The sequence below is a fragment of the Hypanus sabinus genome, chromosome 9, assembly GCF_030144855.1.
Source record: "Hypanus sabinus isolate sHypSab1 chromosome 9, sHypSab1.hap1, whole genome shotgun sequence".
NCBI lineage: Eukaryota > Metazoa > Chordata > Chondrichthyes > Myliobatiformes > Dasyatidae > Hypanus > Hypanus sabinus.
In genome coordinates this window covers 22,771,157-22,791,587 of record NC_082714.1, presented here as the reverse complement: position 1 = coordinate 22,791,587, position 20,431 = coordinate 22,771,157, and the positions used below count along the sequence as shown (strand labels likewise).

Below are 20,431 nucleotides of genomic sequence, written 5' to 3'. Positions count from 1 at the left end.
TTGCATCTTATTTAAAATATTCTGTATGAAATTTTTTTTATATGTCTGTTTGTATTAGATTTGGGACTACTTGGACAAGAATTGGATAACAATCACCCTGTTATTCTGGATTAAATGTCTATTAGAGTTATAGGTCAATGTTCATTTAATAGTGCTTTGACTAGTCATGAACTCCAGAAGTTAATTAACATTGTGACCTGAGCAGCAACCAACTATTAGTGAAATCATGTGATCTAATAAAGTAAGTTTCTTGCTAATGGGAGGCGCTGCTTTTCTTGTATTATGTGAATATTATTTCTGGAAACAAATGCTTTCCCCCAGTTACACAGATCTTTTGGGTTGATTTTATTTCTTTGTTTCTAACTTAATCATTAACTAGAAAGTGGGTGATAATGTGACAGATTTTGAAGAATATTGAACCAATTCACTAAGATTCACAGGTGATCTAAAGGATTATTTTTCTCTTGAAAAAATGACAGGATGTATGAAATACATAGGCTTTAGAACAATTTAAACTGACTTCATATTTTGAACCATTTTTCACAATTTTAGGCAATGCAGTGGGTTGCGAGGAAGGTAAGAGTTTGTATATTTTGGTGCATAATATAGAATGTTGAGGGATGGGCAAATGGACTAGATCTGGTCCACTGGATCATTGAAAAAAACTTCTCTTTTAGCGGTAAACAAACAACTGAAATTTCAGCTGTATTTACTGTATGACCTAAATAATACCTTAGACATAGAAATAGTGTATCAATCAAGTAATCATCTATAAGATGTAGAAATAGAATTTTAACTTTATAATTATATCTGCATGTCCTTTTCACGTAACACAATATTGGTTAAGTTCTAAGTGAACCTTGTAAATATTCTTTATTGCATGGTGTGGGCGAATACAAAATTCTGCAGGAATTTGCTAAATATGTTTTCACCTGGATTTTGCAGAAATATTTTTTTCTATTGAGGTCTTTTATTATTTTTTCTATGCTTGTAATTTGCTGAACAATCATTCTGTTTGGTATTTATTACTACACACCAATGATCATGTACTACTAACCAAATGTCAATACATGAGGTGGTATCTATGACTTAATTGTAAAGGACACTCACTTGTAGGTTAATGATAATCTGATATCAAAGATGTACCATAATCATTTGTGGCTGAAATGGCATTCTTGTGGTTATAAGCGAAGAGAAGATTTTTGACAAGGATTGAGAATTTCTGTGCAGACCACTAAGAGAACAGAGTTTCTCAAGCTAGAAGACAGGTTTATGGTTGTTAGAGCATCTGAGGATCCCACCTTTCACTCCAAGGGCAGCTGGAATCTGGAATGCACTTCTTAGGGGGTGACTGAGGCAAGTACTCTCAACATTTAAAGAGCAGAAAGCCCTTGAGTTACCAAGGCATAGAAGGCTATGGACTAAGTGCTGAGAAATGGAATTAGTATGGAGTATGTAATTGGAAGGTCTGCTTCAACAGGGTGGGCCACAAGATCTGTGTCTATCATCTATGACTCCATGATATAAACCAACACACAAATACTTCAGAGATCATTCAGACATATTTATTTATTTATTTATTTATGCATGGATGGCCCTGTTCATTTTTATTTACAACAATTCTTCCTGAGAATAACTGATCTGGCTTGAGGATCCATCAGAATCTGTCTGGCCTATTACTATGCTTGTTTCAGAGCCACTACAAAAAGCAAAGTTGAAATACCAAAACAGCTGTGAGAGGCCCTCCATTTGTCGGGGTCGGCCATGGATGTTGCGTCCTTGCTGTTTACGTGATAAGCAAGCCGGTGCAGTGCGATAAGGAGGGCAAGCTGTTGCCAATGCGGCAGGCTCCCCTTATCGATGCAGCTGATAATTCTAAAGAAATGCCAGAGACCAATTTAGCAGGTAAAAATAGATGTTTAAAGTGCCATGGTAAACTTTCACATATTCAAGTTATGAAAATAATTGAGTTGCAGTTTGTCCAGCATTCTGGATGAAATTCCTATTTTTATTCTGTACTAAGAAGTGGAATGAAATATTAAATGTCTAAACACCTGACATTTATGATTCTAATCTGCCTACTGATTCTAATATCTGGAACTAACTACGTAATGTCAGTTAGCTTCACACTTACACTATAGCTGCACTTAAATCATTTTATGATGTAGACATCAAATTAAAAATTCCTTTGTTGCTACTCACTTATTGCAATATCTAATGTTTAGATTAGATCCTCTCAAGTTAGTCTTAACATTAACTTTAAACTGCATTTTGTTCAAAGCATGAAATGGGTTTTCAGAGATGTTATAATGTAGGATTATTATATGATTAAGGAGAAATGAATTGATAATTATTGAAACAGCTAACTTCCCATTCTTGCCATATCGCTATTTACTTAGAATCCAATATATATTTTTATAGGATATTAGTTTGTTAACATAATGAGGTCAACTTTTCCCTTACACTTGACGGATCAGTCAAAGCAGATTTGGAGAGATCTGGATCTCCCTTGATATTGATGCAGATTAATAATAGGTGTTTTAGTTGTTTAGCAGGTGACTTTTCTACAGCTTTTTGAATGCTTAAATTTTAGCTGCAGATAAATTATTTTGAAGAGGAGTGGGGAGTTACTACCACTTAACTCACCCTCACCTGTATTAAACATTATCTGGCATAGCTTATTGCTTGTGCTTAATTGTTTGCCATGATTTCTGGATATAAAGTGCTTTGGGAGAGCTGTTTCTTTAGATGTTGCTCTAATCTGACATAGTATGATTTAAAAAAAAGGAACATTTCATACTTTAAAGCAGGGTTTCTCAACGGGGTTATGTGAGAGATTGTTTTAAAAACAAAATTGTTTAATGATTTGCGTGTGATGCTAGTGCTCGCAGTGGTGGGCAGTGATGAAGTTGACCCGTGAGTAATTTTGGGTGTGGTCTCTCAGCCCAGTATGGCAGTGCACAGTAAGACCAGGTTTATTTGGTGGAGTCAGTTCTCAGTAGTTGACACAAGATAGGGGAGGTCATTGATAATTGGTGTGCGCTGTATTGCATAGAGGGGAGGACGGTATGCTGACAAAGATTGTGGTGTGTTTTCTGAGCATTGATGTCAGCCTCTCCCTCCCGAATTACTTCCCCCAACTCTCCCTTGCACCCTGCCAACTGACTTGTAAATAGCATTAATTTACAACCTTTATTTAAAATAAATCTACCAAGCCTACCTTTAGAAAAATTAAATCCCATTTTGGCTTAAGCTAGTTATTTAGCAGAAGTTTAATAAGTTTGCCTTATGAGTGTTTAAAATTTATGAAAGGGAAAAAAAAGGTTTTATTTCAAGAAAAGTAAGCTAAGCTTAACTACCTGCTTTTATCAGGGGAATTTGGTTAAAAATTCACTTGAGAAAATCTGCAGATGCTGTGTTGCTTGGCATGCATTCTCTACTCAAAAGAGCAATGACAATTATTTTTGGATTATTATCTCTATAACTTCCTGATCACATTATCTGTAATGAGCTGTAGATATAATAATAATTTTTATGCAGGGTTTCCAACACCGAATATTATTCGTGGGTTCCTGCAGGGCAAAAAGGTTGTGACAGGCTGCCTTAAAGTAAAAGGGCATGCTTACAGCAAGACTGAACTAGAAGACACTATATGTAGCAACTCTACTTGCAAAAGGAATTGGGTACAAAAAACTGACAACCATTTGGATATTACAGGAGAAAAATGAACTATTACAATACTGGAATGTAAGAGTATTTTTTTCACAAAGACAATGTAGTACAAACAAATCAATATTTCACTGGAGAATCTTCAAACAATGTTCATTATATTTGTCATTCAGTGGTCCAGTTGTCATTCCAGTTCAAAAGACATGTAACTTTTAATAAGCTTCTTATTTCATTTTTAGGATAGGCTGGATGTTCACCTGCATTCATATTTACTCCATTAATAAGAATATGGCTATTTTCAGTGCTGATCATTTTGTGCAAATTTGAGGCAGCTGTTTCAGACTCTCAATCCTCTATTGATTTACGGAAGGTTGAAGGAAAATGGATTGGGTAAAACCATGTGATTTGACTTTGTGTTCATCCTAAAAATGTAGAAATGAAGACACTGGTGTCAATATTAAGGGTAGCGTGCCACCAGTGATCTGGAAAATACAGTATCTGCAAAAGGAAGAACAAATTTGAATGAAATGGGGTCTCACAGCAGGAGGAGTATGACAGTTTAATAAAGCTGGTTCATTATCCCTTTCTGTTGAATAAAGACATTAACCTTTAAGAATTGAAATCCAGCTATTACACCAAGTATAAAGAGGTCAGTTTTGAAACATGTTTCAATAAAACATAATAATGTTTTCTATTTTCACTCCTCAGGCACTTCCCATTGCCCTGAATATTCCTCTTAAAACATTTTCAGTCTTCCTCCATGAACAAGTTTTGGTCACTGTAAATTCCTTTGATATGGTACCTATTTTCACCTCAAACTTCTATACTGCTTTTTCTACTACCAAGGCTGACAAAGATTGTTCCCAATGACAACTATTTTAAAACTTACTTCTCCTGGATGTATAGTACACTCCAAAGGTTTGTCCATTTCTGGTAGATATGGATATGTGTCAAGCATCCACGATAGTGTGGTCCTGTTTGGATGAAATTTTGGTGTTTTGTCTGGTGGATAAAGAAACCAGCGCTGGCCAAAACACGGAAAAAGAATTAGAACCAACGTACAGAACAAGAATACAATTATTTACTACTTTTCCACATTTATTTTAATGTATCTCTCTAATTTTAAAATGTTTTGCTCTAATAGAAACTGTACTTAGCGGCACCCTCAATTCACATCATAAACTGTTGGAATAATGCTGAAATCTGTTGCCCAAATCAGTAATTTTTAAAAAAAAATTGTGGCAAAACCACTGAGATACGAGATTTCCTTGGATTGTACCTTCAGAGCATTTTGGATTTATTTTCATAAATGGCATTACAAACATACCTCTGATCTCCCTTGCTCTTCATCACCCTTCCATTGAGTGTAATCTTCCAAACCTCATTTTTCCTTTATAATGGATCATCTCACACTTTAGTAACAAACTGTCTCATCTTTTATTACTACAGGTTATGGTCTGCACTGTACAGTCTAGGAGAGCAATGGAATTTAACTGGAACTTTTTTTTTAGAGGGAATTGTATTCAAGTTAAAAAGGTGGAGACCTATGGGTAAAGCATTGGACCTAATTCAATGGCTCAAAAGATCTGTCATAGCCACAATAGGTTAATTACTGCTACTGCTGTTCGTAATAAATTAAGAATTGAATTGAACAGAAAGTGGCGTTAGTCTATCTGAGTGAACCAGAAAAATCAATTATAGGATTGTTTACACTGTTGGATGAGTTCGGAAAAGTATCAGGGAAGTATAAATGTAAAGAAAACGCAGGTTATATCCCTAAATTATAAAGTATCCAAAAAACTGCAGGATATACATGATCTTGAGTGGGAAGCTAAATCATTAAAATATTTAGGAATAACCCTGCCAAAGGATCTTTCAATGTTATCACAGGTAAATTATGGGCCATTAATTTCAAAGATAAAAGCAGATATACATAGATGGAATTTTATACCCTTTTTAAGTTTAAATTCAAGGATAAATACTATAAAAATGAATATTCTCCCTCGGTTACTTTATCTTTTCTGGACTTTACCTGTAGAGGTGGACGATAATCAATTCAGGGAATGGGACAAATAGATTTCCCGCTTTATCTGGCAAGGAAAGAAACCTAGAATTCGATTTAACACCTTACAGTTAGGGAAGGGAGGAGGAGGTATGGCACTTCCTTGCGTGAGAAATTATTTTTATGCTTCACAGATAACCCGTCTGTTGTACTGGTGTAATAAGGAATATAAGGCTAGATGGAAGGAAATAGAATTCAGATTGATTGACAGTTTTCCTCTGCAGGCCTCAATAGCAGACAAAGGATTGATAGCCCAATTGGAAAAGTCTAAAAACAGCTGGATAAATCTTACATTAAAAGTGTGGCAGAAGGTGGCTAATGTGGAATTAATAACATGTTAAAACTCTTTAGATGGTGTGCATATGATACCAAATTTCCTCCCAACAGAGTAGATAAAAGATTTGAACTATGGATAAAGAAAGGTCTTACGACCTATCTCTCATTTACACAGAAAAGTGTATTACAAAGTTTCCAATCCTTACTTACAGGACAAACATGGCCTCGAACATAATGACTTTTTTAGGTACCTTCAAATATGACATTATGAACAGTACAATTAGAATTTTTCAAGATTCTGAATTCGGCTTACAGTTCAATGCCAAGTAAATCAATTTCTCGATTATACAATGTACTCTTACATGCTAAAAATGAAAACACATTGTATATTAAAGAGAAGTGGAAGAAAGAAGCAAGATTGGTACTTTCAGAGGAGGTTTGGGGGAAAATATGCAGCTTTCAGTGGTCTTCAACTAACTCTTTGATTTGGAGAGAACATTGTTGGAAAAATATAAGATACTTCAAGACCCCATATCAGGAAAAATATAAAGGCACAAACGTGATGTGTTGGAGAAGGTGTGGCTCCAAGGAGGTAAATCATTTCCATATTTTCTGGGATTGCCCTAAATTAAGTTTATGTTGGAAAGGTATTCATAGAACTTTAGGTCAGGTATTTAAGACCCGGATACCTCTGAACTTTGAGATGCTCTATTTGGGACATGTACTTTTTTTGGATCAGAAGAAAGACAAAGTTGCTACAGGTCCTCTTAGCGGCAAGTAAGAAATCAATCACCAGAAAGTGGCTAAATCCAATATCTCCTACATTAGAAGATTGGCATGAAATTATTTTGGAAATACTTAAAATGGAAAAGATGACCTACTCTTTGAGAATTCGAAAAGAAAAATTTAATCAAATTTGGAATAAATGGATTGAGTTTATCACCCCAAAGCGAGCAGACTTTGGATGACTCTCCTAATGATTTATACTGCTTTTCTCATCAACACAGTAATATAGCTAATGTAAGCACCCTTGGTTTGATTGTTTACTGTTTTTTTTCTTTTTGAAAATAGGGAATTAACACAAGTAAAGGAAAAGATTTGGGAAAGGAGAAAAATATGAAAAAATTAAGTAAGTAAGTACATAGGGATAGGATAATTATGTTTGGGGGTAGGAGCAAACATGAACAAGTTAGGATATAAAATCCTACAATGGTAGTTACATAGGGTTTCATTTAATATTTTGGACCAGAAGTAATGGTTCAGAAGAGATACATGGAAATTATTATTAATCCACTATTATTGCTATTTTTCTTAACAATTATTGTCATTGCTTAGTCTAATAGGGTGGAATTACAACTGCATAATTATCTATTTAAGTGCCTTATTACTTTTTATATTATCTCAATGTGTACTTATGAATGTATAAAAAATTATAGTTTAAAATTAAATTTTAAAGAAGTTTTAAAAAATTAAGAATTGAAATTCTCACCTTTCGCCCATATAGAACTTCAGAATATCCTGCTCCATGCCAGTGAAAAGGCACTCCTGTACCTGAACCTTAAAGGAAACAATCAAAAAACTTTGTTGTAAATTACAAATTATATACAACAGGAAGATGAGAACAAACCCATTTGTGGCAGTGGATAGTAGATTTGCATTTGTTTTCTTTTCAGATTATGCTTAGTATTCTATTGTATTTACTACAGAACATGAAGATATCTCTTTTCCCATGACAGAATCAGTCTTTAATAGAAGCTATGAATGACTACAAATAATTAACATGAATAGTAAGGCATCCTAATTAAAGTCCCCATTTTTAATACATATTATTAAGATGCTGTCGTTACGTACCCCGTGATGGGTTAAAGAACCAGCAGAAATGGAAAACTCTTTGGAGTCTGGTATTGCCAATAACTGATAATGTTTATTAGTAACTACGCAATTCAGTAATATAATTGCAGATATATCAAACAGGTTAGCAATGATATATATACGTAAGTGTGGAAATAGGAACAAAACTAGGCTCTTTCAAACCTAGGGGTGGATGGATATAGTCTTACAATGATGAAGAGAGTTCAGTTCAGTTCGAGGTAGTTAGTTAGAGGTGAGGTGAGCTGATGCCGTTGATCTTTCCGTCGTCTTCAGAAATCCTGTTGTAGTCACCGACTATGACCATAACACGTGCGACCATTCTTCAGTATTAATAGACAATAGACAGTAGGTGCAGGAGTAGGCCATTCGGCCCTTCTAGCCAGCACGGCCATTCACTGTGATCATGGCTGATCATACACAATCAGTACCCCGTTCCTGCCCTCTCCCCATATCCTTTGACCCCGCTATCTATAAGAGCTCTATCTAACTCTCTCTTGGAATTATCACCCAGGCAAGGGTGGACACACCAATAATTCCCCAGTAGTCACACCTTTTTTACACTGCGAGAGCCACCGATCGATTTCCCCGAATCGATCCTCCAAAAACCCCACCTTCTTGTGGGTGCAACAAAGCTCGTTCAGTGTCCGAAACCGTGTGTCTGTGTAACAGTGAACCTGGTTTTTATATCCACATGTTGGACACCAGCTGTCCATCAACCTGCTCCGTCCTCCTCACTCTTTGTAATAGTTTTACAAGCAGGCAAGTGTCCTTGTGGAAAGGTAAACAAGCTTGTAGAGAAACCATAACATCAATCTTTCGAGCAGTCTTTGTTTCTCTCTCATTGCGTTGGACGCCTCCCCCCCTCTTTCTCTCTCTCTCTCTCTCTCTCAATAGCAGCACAGTTCCTAGGGTCATTTCTGGACTCCGTCACACTGTCCTCTGAACATTTTCTTCAATGACATTTTGGTTTCTTCTCATCTGACTACCTGTGATCTGCCATTGTGAGGAGGAAAAACCTCCCTATTGTTGTTGGCACCCTCTGCCTATCCCACTAGAACCACCTTATTTACATAGAAACCATGTCCAGATGTGTGCACGCATCCTATAGAAATGTCATCTATGGCGCATTTTTACACTTAAGGAAATGCAACTTTTACACATTGAATACCAGGAGTGTTGAAGCTATGGACTAACCAGCTATCCCAAAACTGTAAGCTCCTTTGGTCCCAGGGAGTTGGTATGGAGGCTGGATGTATGTTCTGAAGAGAGAGTCCCATTCTGTAAAATTGTTATCTCCGAAAAAGTATAGTGTATCTGTTCAAACAAAATTTTAAAAAAATTAGTAACTCATGAGCAAACTTTGATCCCATTGTAACCATCCATGGAATTTAGTTTTTTATAAAATGCTTGCATTACCAGGTACTGTTCTAGCCTGGAGCCTAGTTACAAATAGCTTCAGTTTTCCCAAAGGCAGTAAGTCTTTTACTTTGACCAGCTGAAGTGCCTCCCTGCACAAAAATAATCTGAAAGGGGTCTTAACTCAGGCTGTTCTCAGTTTGAATCTTCAGAGCTAAATGGTATTGAGTGAGGGTTGGAAAGCAGTTTTTTTTAACATGCCTTTATATGGAAACAAAAGTAATTCATTTTCATCTTTTGAGGTAGTTCTCTTTAAAAGGAGGCACAAATAGAGTGCAAATCCTGGAAATCTGGAGCAACTCAAAATACTGGAGAAACTGCATGTTTAGCAGCTTCAATGGAGGAAAATGCACAGTCAATGTTTTAAGTTGAGACTCTTTGTTGGGACTGGGCAGAAAGAAGAGAAACAGTCTAAAAGGGTGAGGAGGAGTGGAAAGTAAAAAGCTGAGAGGAGATAGGTGGAAAAGACAAAGTACTGAAAAAAAAATAGAATTTGATAGGTCATGGGGAAATGGGTGGAATTTGTAGGTGATGGACAGATCAAGGGAAGAGGTGATGGAATCAGTGGGATAAGGAAAAACAAAAAGGAGATAGAAGAGACTTAGTCTTCAATCTGAGGGCATGAACATAGATTTCTCTAAAACAGAATATCAGGTGCTATTCCTGTGGCCTCATTATGGGATGCGAAAAGGAAGTGGAATTAAAATGACTGGCCACCAGGAGATCCTGGCTATAGCAGTGGCCGGAGCGAAGGTGATTGACAAAATGATTCCCCAGTCTGTGTCGTGTCTCACTAATGTAGAGGAGTCCGCACCGGATATAATAAAGGATACTGATGGATTCACATGTGAAATACTGCCTCTCCTGCAAGTCCTGAGTGATAATGAAAGAGGTGGTGTAGGGGCAGATGTATAATTTAGTGCAGTTGCAGGGACAAATCCTTTGAGGGGGATTAATCAATGCCACACGGAGCTCTCCTTGTCCTCACCTGATACCCACAGGCCTCTGCATCCAAATATTCTCTGCAACTTCTGCATTCCGACTTTTACAGTACAGTTCCTCTACCCATCTCCTTCCCTTTATTCTATGGTTCAATGTCCCATCCTGACTTAATCAGATTCCAATTTCTTCAGCCCTTCATCATTTCCATCACCTCTCAGCTTCCTGCATCATTCCCATTCTACCCTCCACCACCTGACTTTCCCCTGCACCTGGATTCACTTGTCCCCTGCCATCTCCTGTTTCACTCCTCCCCCACCCTTTTGTACTGGCTACCTCTCCCTTTCTTTAAAATCCTGATAAAAGGTCTCAACCGAAAACATCAATTTCCTTTCATAAATACTGCCTGCCCTCCGGAGTTCCTCCAGCATTTTGTGCATTGCTGTTTAAAAGTGCAATTTGAGATGACTTGTCATTGCATCAGATGTGAATGATATTTTATTATTGATAAATGTATTGACAAGTTTGGAGCTGCTGCCTGCATTACCAGATAGCTCCAACTTTTACACCAAATATTTTAATATACTTTTAATCTTTATGCCTCTTATCTATACTTTGTACAAATGGTTAGGTTTTGGAATCAACAATATTTTAGCCAGTTTTTAAAAAAAACTCACCACTACCCAAAGAATCCAAAGACTGAGGCTTCATTATGTGCTCGACATATTCTTTAAAAGGAACATCAACTGTGAGGAAAGAAGGAAATAGATTTTAACTATCGAAAGACAACTGTAGAGCAAGCAAATACAGTTAACATGGCATTGTTTCACCAACACATACATCTTGAATGGTGATGACCTGTAAGTCGTTCCTGTGGTGTGTTCCATTCAGCTAAGCCTTGTACATAGGACAGAATGCAAATTAGGAGAAATAAGTTGGATTCATTAAATAAACTGAGCAAAGAGATTGGTTGCCTAACTGGTTGACAAAGGATGTTCTTTGGCTTGTTAACATTAATTTTTATGACAAATGCACTACTTGTGATGATCCTCAATTGTCTAAATTTTACAATATTGTTTGTATTTTGGACAACAGATAATTCTCAAGTCCATTAGCACTGGCAAATATTTCAAGAGGTGGTGGTCCCACAGCTCAATGAGTTTAGTGAACAAGGTACATGAACTGAAGCCATTGAAAACATAGTACTTCAGCTAGTACAGACAAGAGGAGCAGGATTGACATCAAGATAAAGTTTGCAGATGAGACTAAAATTAGCTGTACTGCTGATAAGGAAGATTATAGATTGCAAAAAGATACAGATGGCTTGATCAGTTAGATATTAAAGTACTGCCTATGGTGCTCACTGCATTGCATATGCTCTAGTCTTATCATGTTGCTTCTACAGAAAATCTTGCCAAGACAACAACATTTTTGATATGAGGAAAGAATGGCTATGATGTTTTCTTTGGAACAGAAAAATCGAGGAAAAGCTAATTAGGGTGTATGTAGTTATGATACAGTAAATAGGAAAGATTTTTCTAAGCAGGTTGGTCAATCACTAGGTCTGTTCATTTACTGATCAAAAGAGCAGATAATTAAGAATTTTCCACTCAGTGTGATAGGAGTTTTAACACGTTATAGAAATAGAAGCCTCATATTTGAAGAGAACTTGTTTGTGCATTTGAAGAACTGTAAATTGCAAGGATATATACAGTTGCAACAAAGTGTGAACCTGTTATAATTACCTGGTTTTTGCATTAATTACTCAAAATATTGATCTGTTCCTCAACTATGTCACAATAATAGACAAACATAATCTGCCTAAACTAATAACGCACAAAAAAATCTGTACTTCTCAGCACTAAGTACACCATTTAAACAAACATAGTCTAAGTTCAATAAAGTACAGTATGTGAAACTCTGGGTAATGCCTTCTACAAAAGCTATTTGGAGTCAGGTGTCTTAATTAATGAGATGAGATTGGAGGTGTGGGTTGTGGAGGTGCCCTGCCCTTTAAAAAAAGACATACAATGTCAGGTAACTGACAGAGGCTGCACTTCTCAAGAAAAATCTGTTTACGTGCACCATGCCTCGATCAAAACAACTTTCAGAGGACCTTAAAAATGAATTATAGAGATGCAGGAAGCTGGAAAAGGGTACAAAACACATTTCTAAAGTCTACAGTAAGAGAAATTGTCCCCAAATGGAGGAAATTCAGTACTGTTGCTACTCTCCCTTCAAGTGGGGATCCTACAAAGATCACATCAAGAGCGCATTGTGCAATGCTGAAGGAGGTGAAAATGAACCCTGGAGTAACAGCAAAGGAAGGACCTGCAGATATCTCCAGAATTTGCTAAATTCTCTGTTCACATGTCCACTACAAGAAAAGCACTAAACAAGAATGGTGTTCATGGAAGGAAACCACCCCAAAAAAAAAACATTTCTATATATCTCAAATTTGCAAGACCACCTGGATGTGCCACAACTGGGACAATATTCTGTGCTCAGATGAAATAAAAATTGAACATTTTGGCAGAAATGTACAATGCTATGTTTGGTGGAAAAAGGGCACTGCACACCAAAACCTCATCCCAACTGTGAAGCATGGTGGAAGAAGCATTGTGGAGTCCATTTTATTCATAAAGAGTCAAAAAGTAATTTATTTGCTTCTTCCCATGTTCTTACTTCTGGTCTATAGCTTTACAAATTACAGCATGTCAACTGCTACACTATTTATAGTAGTTCCTCAATTAACCTGTAGTTCAGACATGTTTTATAGAATTCCTGTAGCTCTCTGTTATAGTGGTTAGACCAGGAGTCTGAGGCCAATGAGATGAATTAACCCGCAGAATTATGAACATCAGTGAATAAAATATTCCCTAATAAAGAAAACAATATAGACATTTGTAAACATTATATTTTTAAAAAAATAGGGAAGATATTTACTAAAAGTACCTTTCTGATAGGAGTAAGTGTTTGCTGTGCTCAATCTCACCAAGTGATTTCCAAACTTCTGCAGAAGCCTTTGCTTAGAGCAGAGAGCCCTGAAATGCTACAAAATACAAGCACAAAAAATACTTATCTACAGTAACACACACAAGATGTTGGAGGAACTCAGCAGGTCAGGCAGCATCTAGGGGAAAAAAAAGAGTTAATGTTTCAGGCTAATTGACTCTGCCATTTCATTTTATCCAAGTATATTACTAATCCAGTACGCATTATTAATGAATGTTGTTGGCTTAATAATGCCATTGCTATTTTTCAACACTACAGGATGAGGAACAATAAGTTGGCTTGCGAAGGAATAACAGGCTATTTTTTTTTTAATTGAATACTGATAATATGAATCTCATGATTGATTAAATTAGAGTCTTGAGTGCAATCAGATGACTGTAGGATAAGCAATTACATGTGTTTTTAGTAGCATAGCAACGGTCAGCGGGTGGGTAGTATGATGGCTTGGTTCTGACTGCAACGTGAATAAGTCCAAGGAAACCTCATGAAAATAAACGGGAAAAGCTCTCATTTCTGTTTCAGAGAAGCTAACATTGCAGTACATCATGGGAGAAATACAGAAAATCTTCTGTAGTTCCAATAGTTTGTATTAAGCCAATGTGTACCTCAACCAAAGTTTGTCCTGAAACCAACACCTCAGAGTTGAATGACTTGTCATTGTTTTCACTGGCAATAATATTTTGTGGCACATATGGTTATCATGTTCAGAGAACTAAAATTATAATGTACTTGAGATCATTTGTAATATATGAAGTATTTTGGATAATTTCCAAGAGTCCACATAACACAAAATGCAATTTTTATTTTCTTCCAGGCAAAGAAAAAAGTTTGAGTCGAATGTTATTGTTGTGATTTGAAAAAACCACCTGAAAACTGAAAGAACGTCATTCAGGAAAGTAGATTACCAATTCCTCAAAGAAGGGATTTTCCTGTAACAAGCTCGGTCTGGTGCCAAAATTAGTTGTTCGGCAGAGGACACGGCAGTTCTCGGCAATGCCCTTCAGGAAATGTGCATGTCCTCTGAGTCAAACTAGAAGAGTTTTTCTCACAATAGGACTGAAAAAGATAGTTATTCTACATACAACTCTGAGGTTTAACAAGTGTTCAGTATCATGAAAAGTCTTATGCGAGTAAGCAGGGAAGAGCTGTTTCCAGTGAAACAGGGATCAGTATCTGGAAGGCAAAAAACATAAGGGCAAATAGTAAATTACCCAAAAGCCACACAAAAAACGCTCTGAATCAAATTATTCTTTTCCCAAGAACACACACAGAACATGAAATAGAACACTTCAAAATGCAGCTTTTCATTTAGTTATATTAGGTCAGAAAATAGCATACTGAATGTCATTTACCTCATTCTGTGTGAATCCTCGAAGAATAACTGGCCTTGAATATGCATACCTGTAGGATGTGAACAGTTACTTTTTTGCTTTAGGTTGGAATTATAAACATTTCACCTCTTTGGCTGCTACGTTTGAGAAGGGATGGGATTTTTTTTTTATTTATTACATGCAATCGTGAACAATAGCCAGATCAGAAATGCCGATCAAATCAACAAGTTCCCAAAGAGAACTCTGATAGGCCAATCAGATGATTCACTGCTGCTTAGCGATATAACACCAAAAAATGATGTCTTAAATTTAAATCAATGTTCCCAATACTAACTGAGCTTACTCTGGCAGTTGAATTTATTGATAAGTAGCATAGCAAGACTAACCATTTTCAAGTATGTAGGCAATAAAATTCAAACACAAGACACCATGAATTGTTCCCAAATCCCCTCTCAGTCCTTTCCTAAAAGGAAATTTATTTTGCTGAGGAAGGAATCATTGTCCTGGCTTTAGACACATTGCAAACTATTTCCTGAGAAAACATTTGCTGATTTTGGCAACAACTGCCATCATTCAGGTTGTCATGTCCCTAATACATCATCGGTGAAATTCTAGCAAAGTTTTCCAGAGTACAATTTTTACAATAACATTGCAACGTGTGAAAAGCATCTCATGTTTTCACGTTTCAAAGGATCTTAAACTATTACCTTGATTTCCAATTACCACAAAATATTATTTTACTGACTTAATGCCAGAATTCATATAGGAGCAGGACTGAGCCATTTGGTCCCTTGTTTCTGCTCTGCCATTCAACAAATTGATGCTGATCCTTTACTCCAACACATATTCCTATTAGCCCTGAAATCCATCCTCTGAGCTTTCATACCTTTGCAGGTAGAGAAATCAAACAATTCATGAGCATTTTAGTAGAGGAATGTCACTTTATTTCAGTCCTGGAATAGTTGATCTCTTGCTGAACTACGTTCCTGGTTCAGGATATCTAGCTACTGGATACATCTTTTCTGCATCCACCTATAGAACCCCTCAAAGAATTGTTGTACTCCTTCAATGCCAAGCAAACACTTTTTTTTTTAGGTAAGGAGATCTAATATGTACACAAAACTTTAGGTGCAGTGTCACCAGGGCCCTATTCAACTGCAATAAGAAGGCTCTACTCTTGTATTCAAATCCTCTAGTAATGAGTCATGTCATTTCTCTTCCTGACTGCCTGCTGCTACTACATATTAGTTTTTAGTAACCAAAGTACTTGGACATTGAGGTGCCTTTGAACATCAAATCTTTCTAATATCTCATCATTTTGAAAGAACATCAGCCACCCTGAAACTTCAACCAAAGTTGCTAACCTCACATTTTTCCACAACGCACCATCTGCTGTGTTGTCGTCTAATCTTTCCGCTTTTCTTCATGCTGCTGAAGCCTCTTTGTACCTTTATCAGTGTGCTATCATTGCCATTTGGTTTCAGGTTGTCAGTAAACTTCGAAATGTCACATTTGTCCTATCAATCAAATTTTTGGTATAGTTTGTAATTGGATGGGGTCCAAACACTTACCCCTACACCTCTCTCATCACAATTTGCCAACTTCAAAAGAATCAGTATTTCTACGATTTGTTTTCTATTAATCAACTCTAAATCTACACTAATTCATTATCCCCAATTCCATATGCTCGAACCTCATTCAGCAACCTCCTCTTCAGACCTTATCAAGCTTTCTCGAAATCAACATGCACTGATCCCCCTCACCTATTTATCAGATACTCCTTCAGAGAACTTCGACAGATCAATCAAATATAATTTGGTTAATAGATCATTAATTCTATATTGTCTCTATCCATACATATTAAAATAATGTGTCGTCAACACATTCTTTATTATAGACGACCATTTTTGCAAGTACTGTTGGTCTGACAGGTTGGTTGTTTTCTGTTTACTCTTTTCTCCTTTCTTAAATGGTGGGCTCGCTTTTGCTACCCTCTGATCTGCAGGAACCAGAATCTGTAGAAGATAGATATCAGAAGATGATAAGCTGAGCATCCACTATCTCCACAGATGTCTTTCAAAACTCTGTGATGCTGATCGATGTCATGTCCCTATTTTCCAATGTAATCTCTCTATCCTTTATAAGGAATTCATGCATTGTAGCTCCTAGATTCTTTTTTTTCAATGATTTTGCCAGCTTATTTTAATATTCTTGGTTTTCTTTTCCTTATTAAATTTCTTGGTCAACCTTTGTTAAATTATAAACACCTTTAACAGTGAAAAGACTGTTTCTTCTGGCAATTTAATGTGCCTTTCCTTAGGAAAGTACAATCTTTAATTTCTCCTTTTATTTGCAGTTGGACCAATTTTTGTCGTAAAGGAATATATATTTCCAGTAAATCAGGAAGCAAAAGCATCTGTCCATTTATATCGTTTAGTTTCACATTCTACCCTACCCAAACTGCCCCTCATTACCTTTTAGATTTCAGACAAAATAAATCACTTTTGAATTTACATATTAAGCTCTATAATATCATGGACAATCTTTAATAGGGGCACTGTCTACATCTTCTATTTGGAATCCCGTTAACAACCATTATCAATTTATTGCCCTTACGGTTTCTTGGTTTCATCCAAGCTGATAAGGTGACTGCTAGCACATGGGTAACAGTCAGTAATAAGGGTTTAACATGGATTTGTGGTGATATGTATCTGATAGATTTTCAGGCTACTTTGGAAATAGTAAACTCTAGTCAAGGAAAAAATTTGGCCTGCATCTTGCTTAGATTGAATCCCAGTAGTTTAATGCTATTTGCAGTCACTGGGCAAAATTCAGTCCGTGGCTTGCACCAAATTTCACAAATATTCCCAACCCTAGTGATTAAAGCAAATTATTTAGTTAAATAATTTTGTCCATAAATCATTCCACTGCTGTGCCTTTAGTGCCATTATTTTTCAAACTAGGGACACTGGCATAAAGAATTGCTTAAATTTTATCACCACATATTTCATTGGGAGTTTGCGGAAAACAAAGATTATTTGAGCAAAGAATAATGATAATGCAAGGTAAAGATTACAGGAAATTATAAAAAGTAGCTCAAGTTCCTCATGTATAATGCCCTGGAACATGCTGGACATTTCCAGTATTTTATCATATTTCCATCAGTTTCAAGGACTATAGGATGAGATGCCTGGAGCAGAAATGACAATGTAGCTATGCTTTGATGTAATCCAATCCTTAGTCCAGGAGGGGAGAGTGTGTGCTACATTTGACTATGAAAACATACCGATGAATAAATTCAGAATAAGTCAAAGAGTCTCTCACTTCCACACTGCATGATCCTTTGCCAACCATCTGCGTGGCGTGATCTGTATGCCTGCATAGAGGTGCAAAAAAAAAGTTATGCACATTTCAATTGGCAATTGTGACTTAAATATTCAAAACTATATCAGCATACAAGACTATAATTTCAATATATCTACTGAAGAACCATAGTTTTGAAAGATCTCAGAAAACAATTGTCTTGCATATTCACAAATCTCAAATATCTGACACTTAAGGTTCAAAATAAAATCAGGGCAAATTGATTTACTGTCATAAATTTCTATACATTTTTTTGTTTTGATGAAGATATTCACATGGATGTGCAGGCTATTGAGTACATTTCTGTTATTTAACACAAGTGTACGTGTATTATTTGTTCAGCTCAAGGGACCAGAACTATTCTCCTATAATCAATCCTGTATCCTAAATGCCACAGGCAAGGTATTCAAAGCAGCATTATTTATCTGTCGGTGAACTAGTCTACGTTCAGGGGATTGTGACTCACTGCTGCTGTGAAAAAAAATTTAATGTTAATAGTTCCAAAAGATGTCAAAACATTTTGTTCCAAAAGCATAGCCAGTTTCTCACTGCTTTTACATAAATGTACAAAATCCTGTGACGAATAATGATGTTTAATTCTGATTATTAGACATTAAGTGAAATTGTAAATGATTTGACTAATCTCAGAATCAGATTTAATTTCACTGGCATATGTTGTAAAATTTATTAACATTGCGACAGCAGTACAATACAGAATAGTAGCAAAGAAAAAAGCTGAATTATCGTTAAGTAATTAAATAAGTAGTGCAAATGAAAAGAAGAAACATTTCCTTTAAAATAACCACCAAAAAACTGCTGGTGCTGGAAATCTGAAATAAAATAGTAACTACTGGAAACACTGAGGATGTGGTTGAGCACGTGGAAGGAGAAACAGAGTCAGCAAATCAGATCAAAGATCCTTTTATGAAAAGGTTTGCTCTTCCAAGGGCCTTCATAGGCTGTAATCCATTTTGAGTTATAGTGAAAGGGACGTGAAAAAGGAACTATATTAATGCAAGTCTTTTATTTATCTTTCTTTATAACGCATTTGCTTTTTCATAATTTTCCATTAGTTTTAAAGCACATTTTATACCCCTTTTAAAATCTTACTGTTCAACATACATTTTCCAATGTTCAATCTATTCACTCTTATCTCCTGCAATTTAAATTACATAATTGAATTTATTAAGGTAAAGTTCAATAACTTTGACTCAAAAATTTGATGTGTTAACTTGTTAGCATCAAATGTAGCTGAGCAGTTTTGTACTCCTTAAACCCAATTTGCAGTCTTGGTACAGTAGTTTCCTGCACCTGACTGCGTTCACATTCTAAAGGTCTTTATAGCACTTATCAAACACAACCTGATCCTGAATCACATAAGTATATAATTGGACAGTTGATTCAAAGGGAGATTTTAAGTAGGACCTAACTGTAAGAAATTGAATGCTGGGCTTAGTTAGGGCCTAAAAGTTGTCAGTGGCAGAATGATAGGAAATCGTGTGATTGAGCAGTGTGCCAACTGGAGGTCAGACTGCATAGATTCATAGAAAAGTACAGCAGAGAAACAGGCCCTTCAGCCCATCTAGTCTATGCCAAAACCATTTAAACTGCCTACTCTCATCAACCTGCACCAAGATCATAGTCCTCTATAGCCCTACCAGCCATGTACCTATCCAAATTTTGTTTAAGCGTTGAAATTGAGCTCAGTTGCACAATTTGTGCTGCCAGCTTGTTCCACACTCTCACAATCCTCTGTGTGAATTTCATCTCGGGTTCTCCATAAAATTTTCACCTTTCGGCTGTAGCCCGTGACTTCTGGTTGTAGTCTCAGTGGAAAAAGCCTGCTTGCATTCACCCCTCAATTTTGTATACCTCTTATCAAATCTCTCAATCTTCTACATTATAATGAATAAAGTCCTAACCTATTCAATCTTTCCTTATATTATGACAATGTTAGTGCAAGATAGTGTCCGTGAATGTTTGCAGGAGAATTATAAGAACACAGGAGCATGTGAACAGGGACAGACCATTCACCTCTTTGAACCAATGCCGCGACATCTGTGGTTTTACTCCGTTCTCCCATTTTGGCTCATGGGAACACAAAGCTCTCATTTTAAAACATCTGAATGTCTCTTTGAAATTTTCAAATGATCTAACATCAATAGTTTTCCTTGGGTTGGAGAAATGTTGCTTATTTCCAATATTCATGTATGAAGGACAATTTCAAATGTTCCAAAATGCTTCACAAAATATTATCAAGGTTTGATACTAACTACATCAAAAGCTTTATCAAATAATAATTCCATCTAGAAAATGGGTGGGGGGAGATAGAGATGAGTAGTTACAGATTCTGGAGCTCAGGTGCCAGCAGAAGGCACTGTCACAGTAGCTCGGAGAGATATGCTTCACAGCTTGAGCAATGTGGGTTCAATTCTGACCTATGGTGTCGTCTGTGTGAAGTATGCATAATCTTCCTGGGTGATCAGGT

General features: G+C 36.4%; 1 protein-coding gene across 3 annotated transcripts in view; it reads right to left on the bottom strand.

The window, feature by feature from the left end:
* Window positions 1-1,578: 1,578 nt before the first annotated feature.
* jmjd8 (jumonji domain containing 8) overlaps window positions 1,579-20,431 on the bottom strand; it is a 30,753-nt gene continuing 11,900 nt past the window's right edge. Inside the window, exons 2-9 of one of the 3 annotated variants that reach the window (XM_059979238.1) lie at window positions 17,867-17,956; window positions 14,602-14,650; window positions 13,190-13,286; window positions 10,912-10,980; window positions 9,074-9,193; window positions 7,497-7,564; window positions 4,559-4,693; window positions 1,579-4,167 (exon numbers count right to left, since the gene is read on the bottom strand). In XM_059979238.1, the coding sequence (XP_059835221.1) occupies window positions 4,087-4,167; window positions 4,559-4,693; window positions 7,497-7,564; window positions 9,074-9,193; window positions 10,912-10,980; window positions 13,190-13,286; window positions 14,602-14,650; window positions 17,867-17,956 (709 nt within the window). In that variant the 3' untranslated portion in view covers window positions 1,579-4,086. Of the gene's footprint in view, window positions 4,168-4,558; window positions 6,259-7,496; window positions 7,565-9,073; window positions 9,194-10,911; window positions 10,981-13,189; window positions 13,287-14,601; window positions 14,651-17,866; window positions 17,957-20,431 lie in introns of those variants that run through there. The other 2 variants (XM_059979240.1, XM_059979241.1) reach the window with 2 other exon arrangements.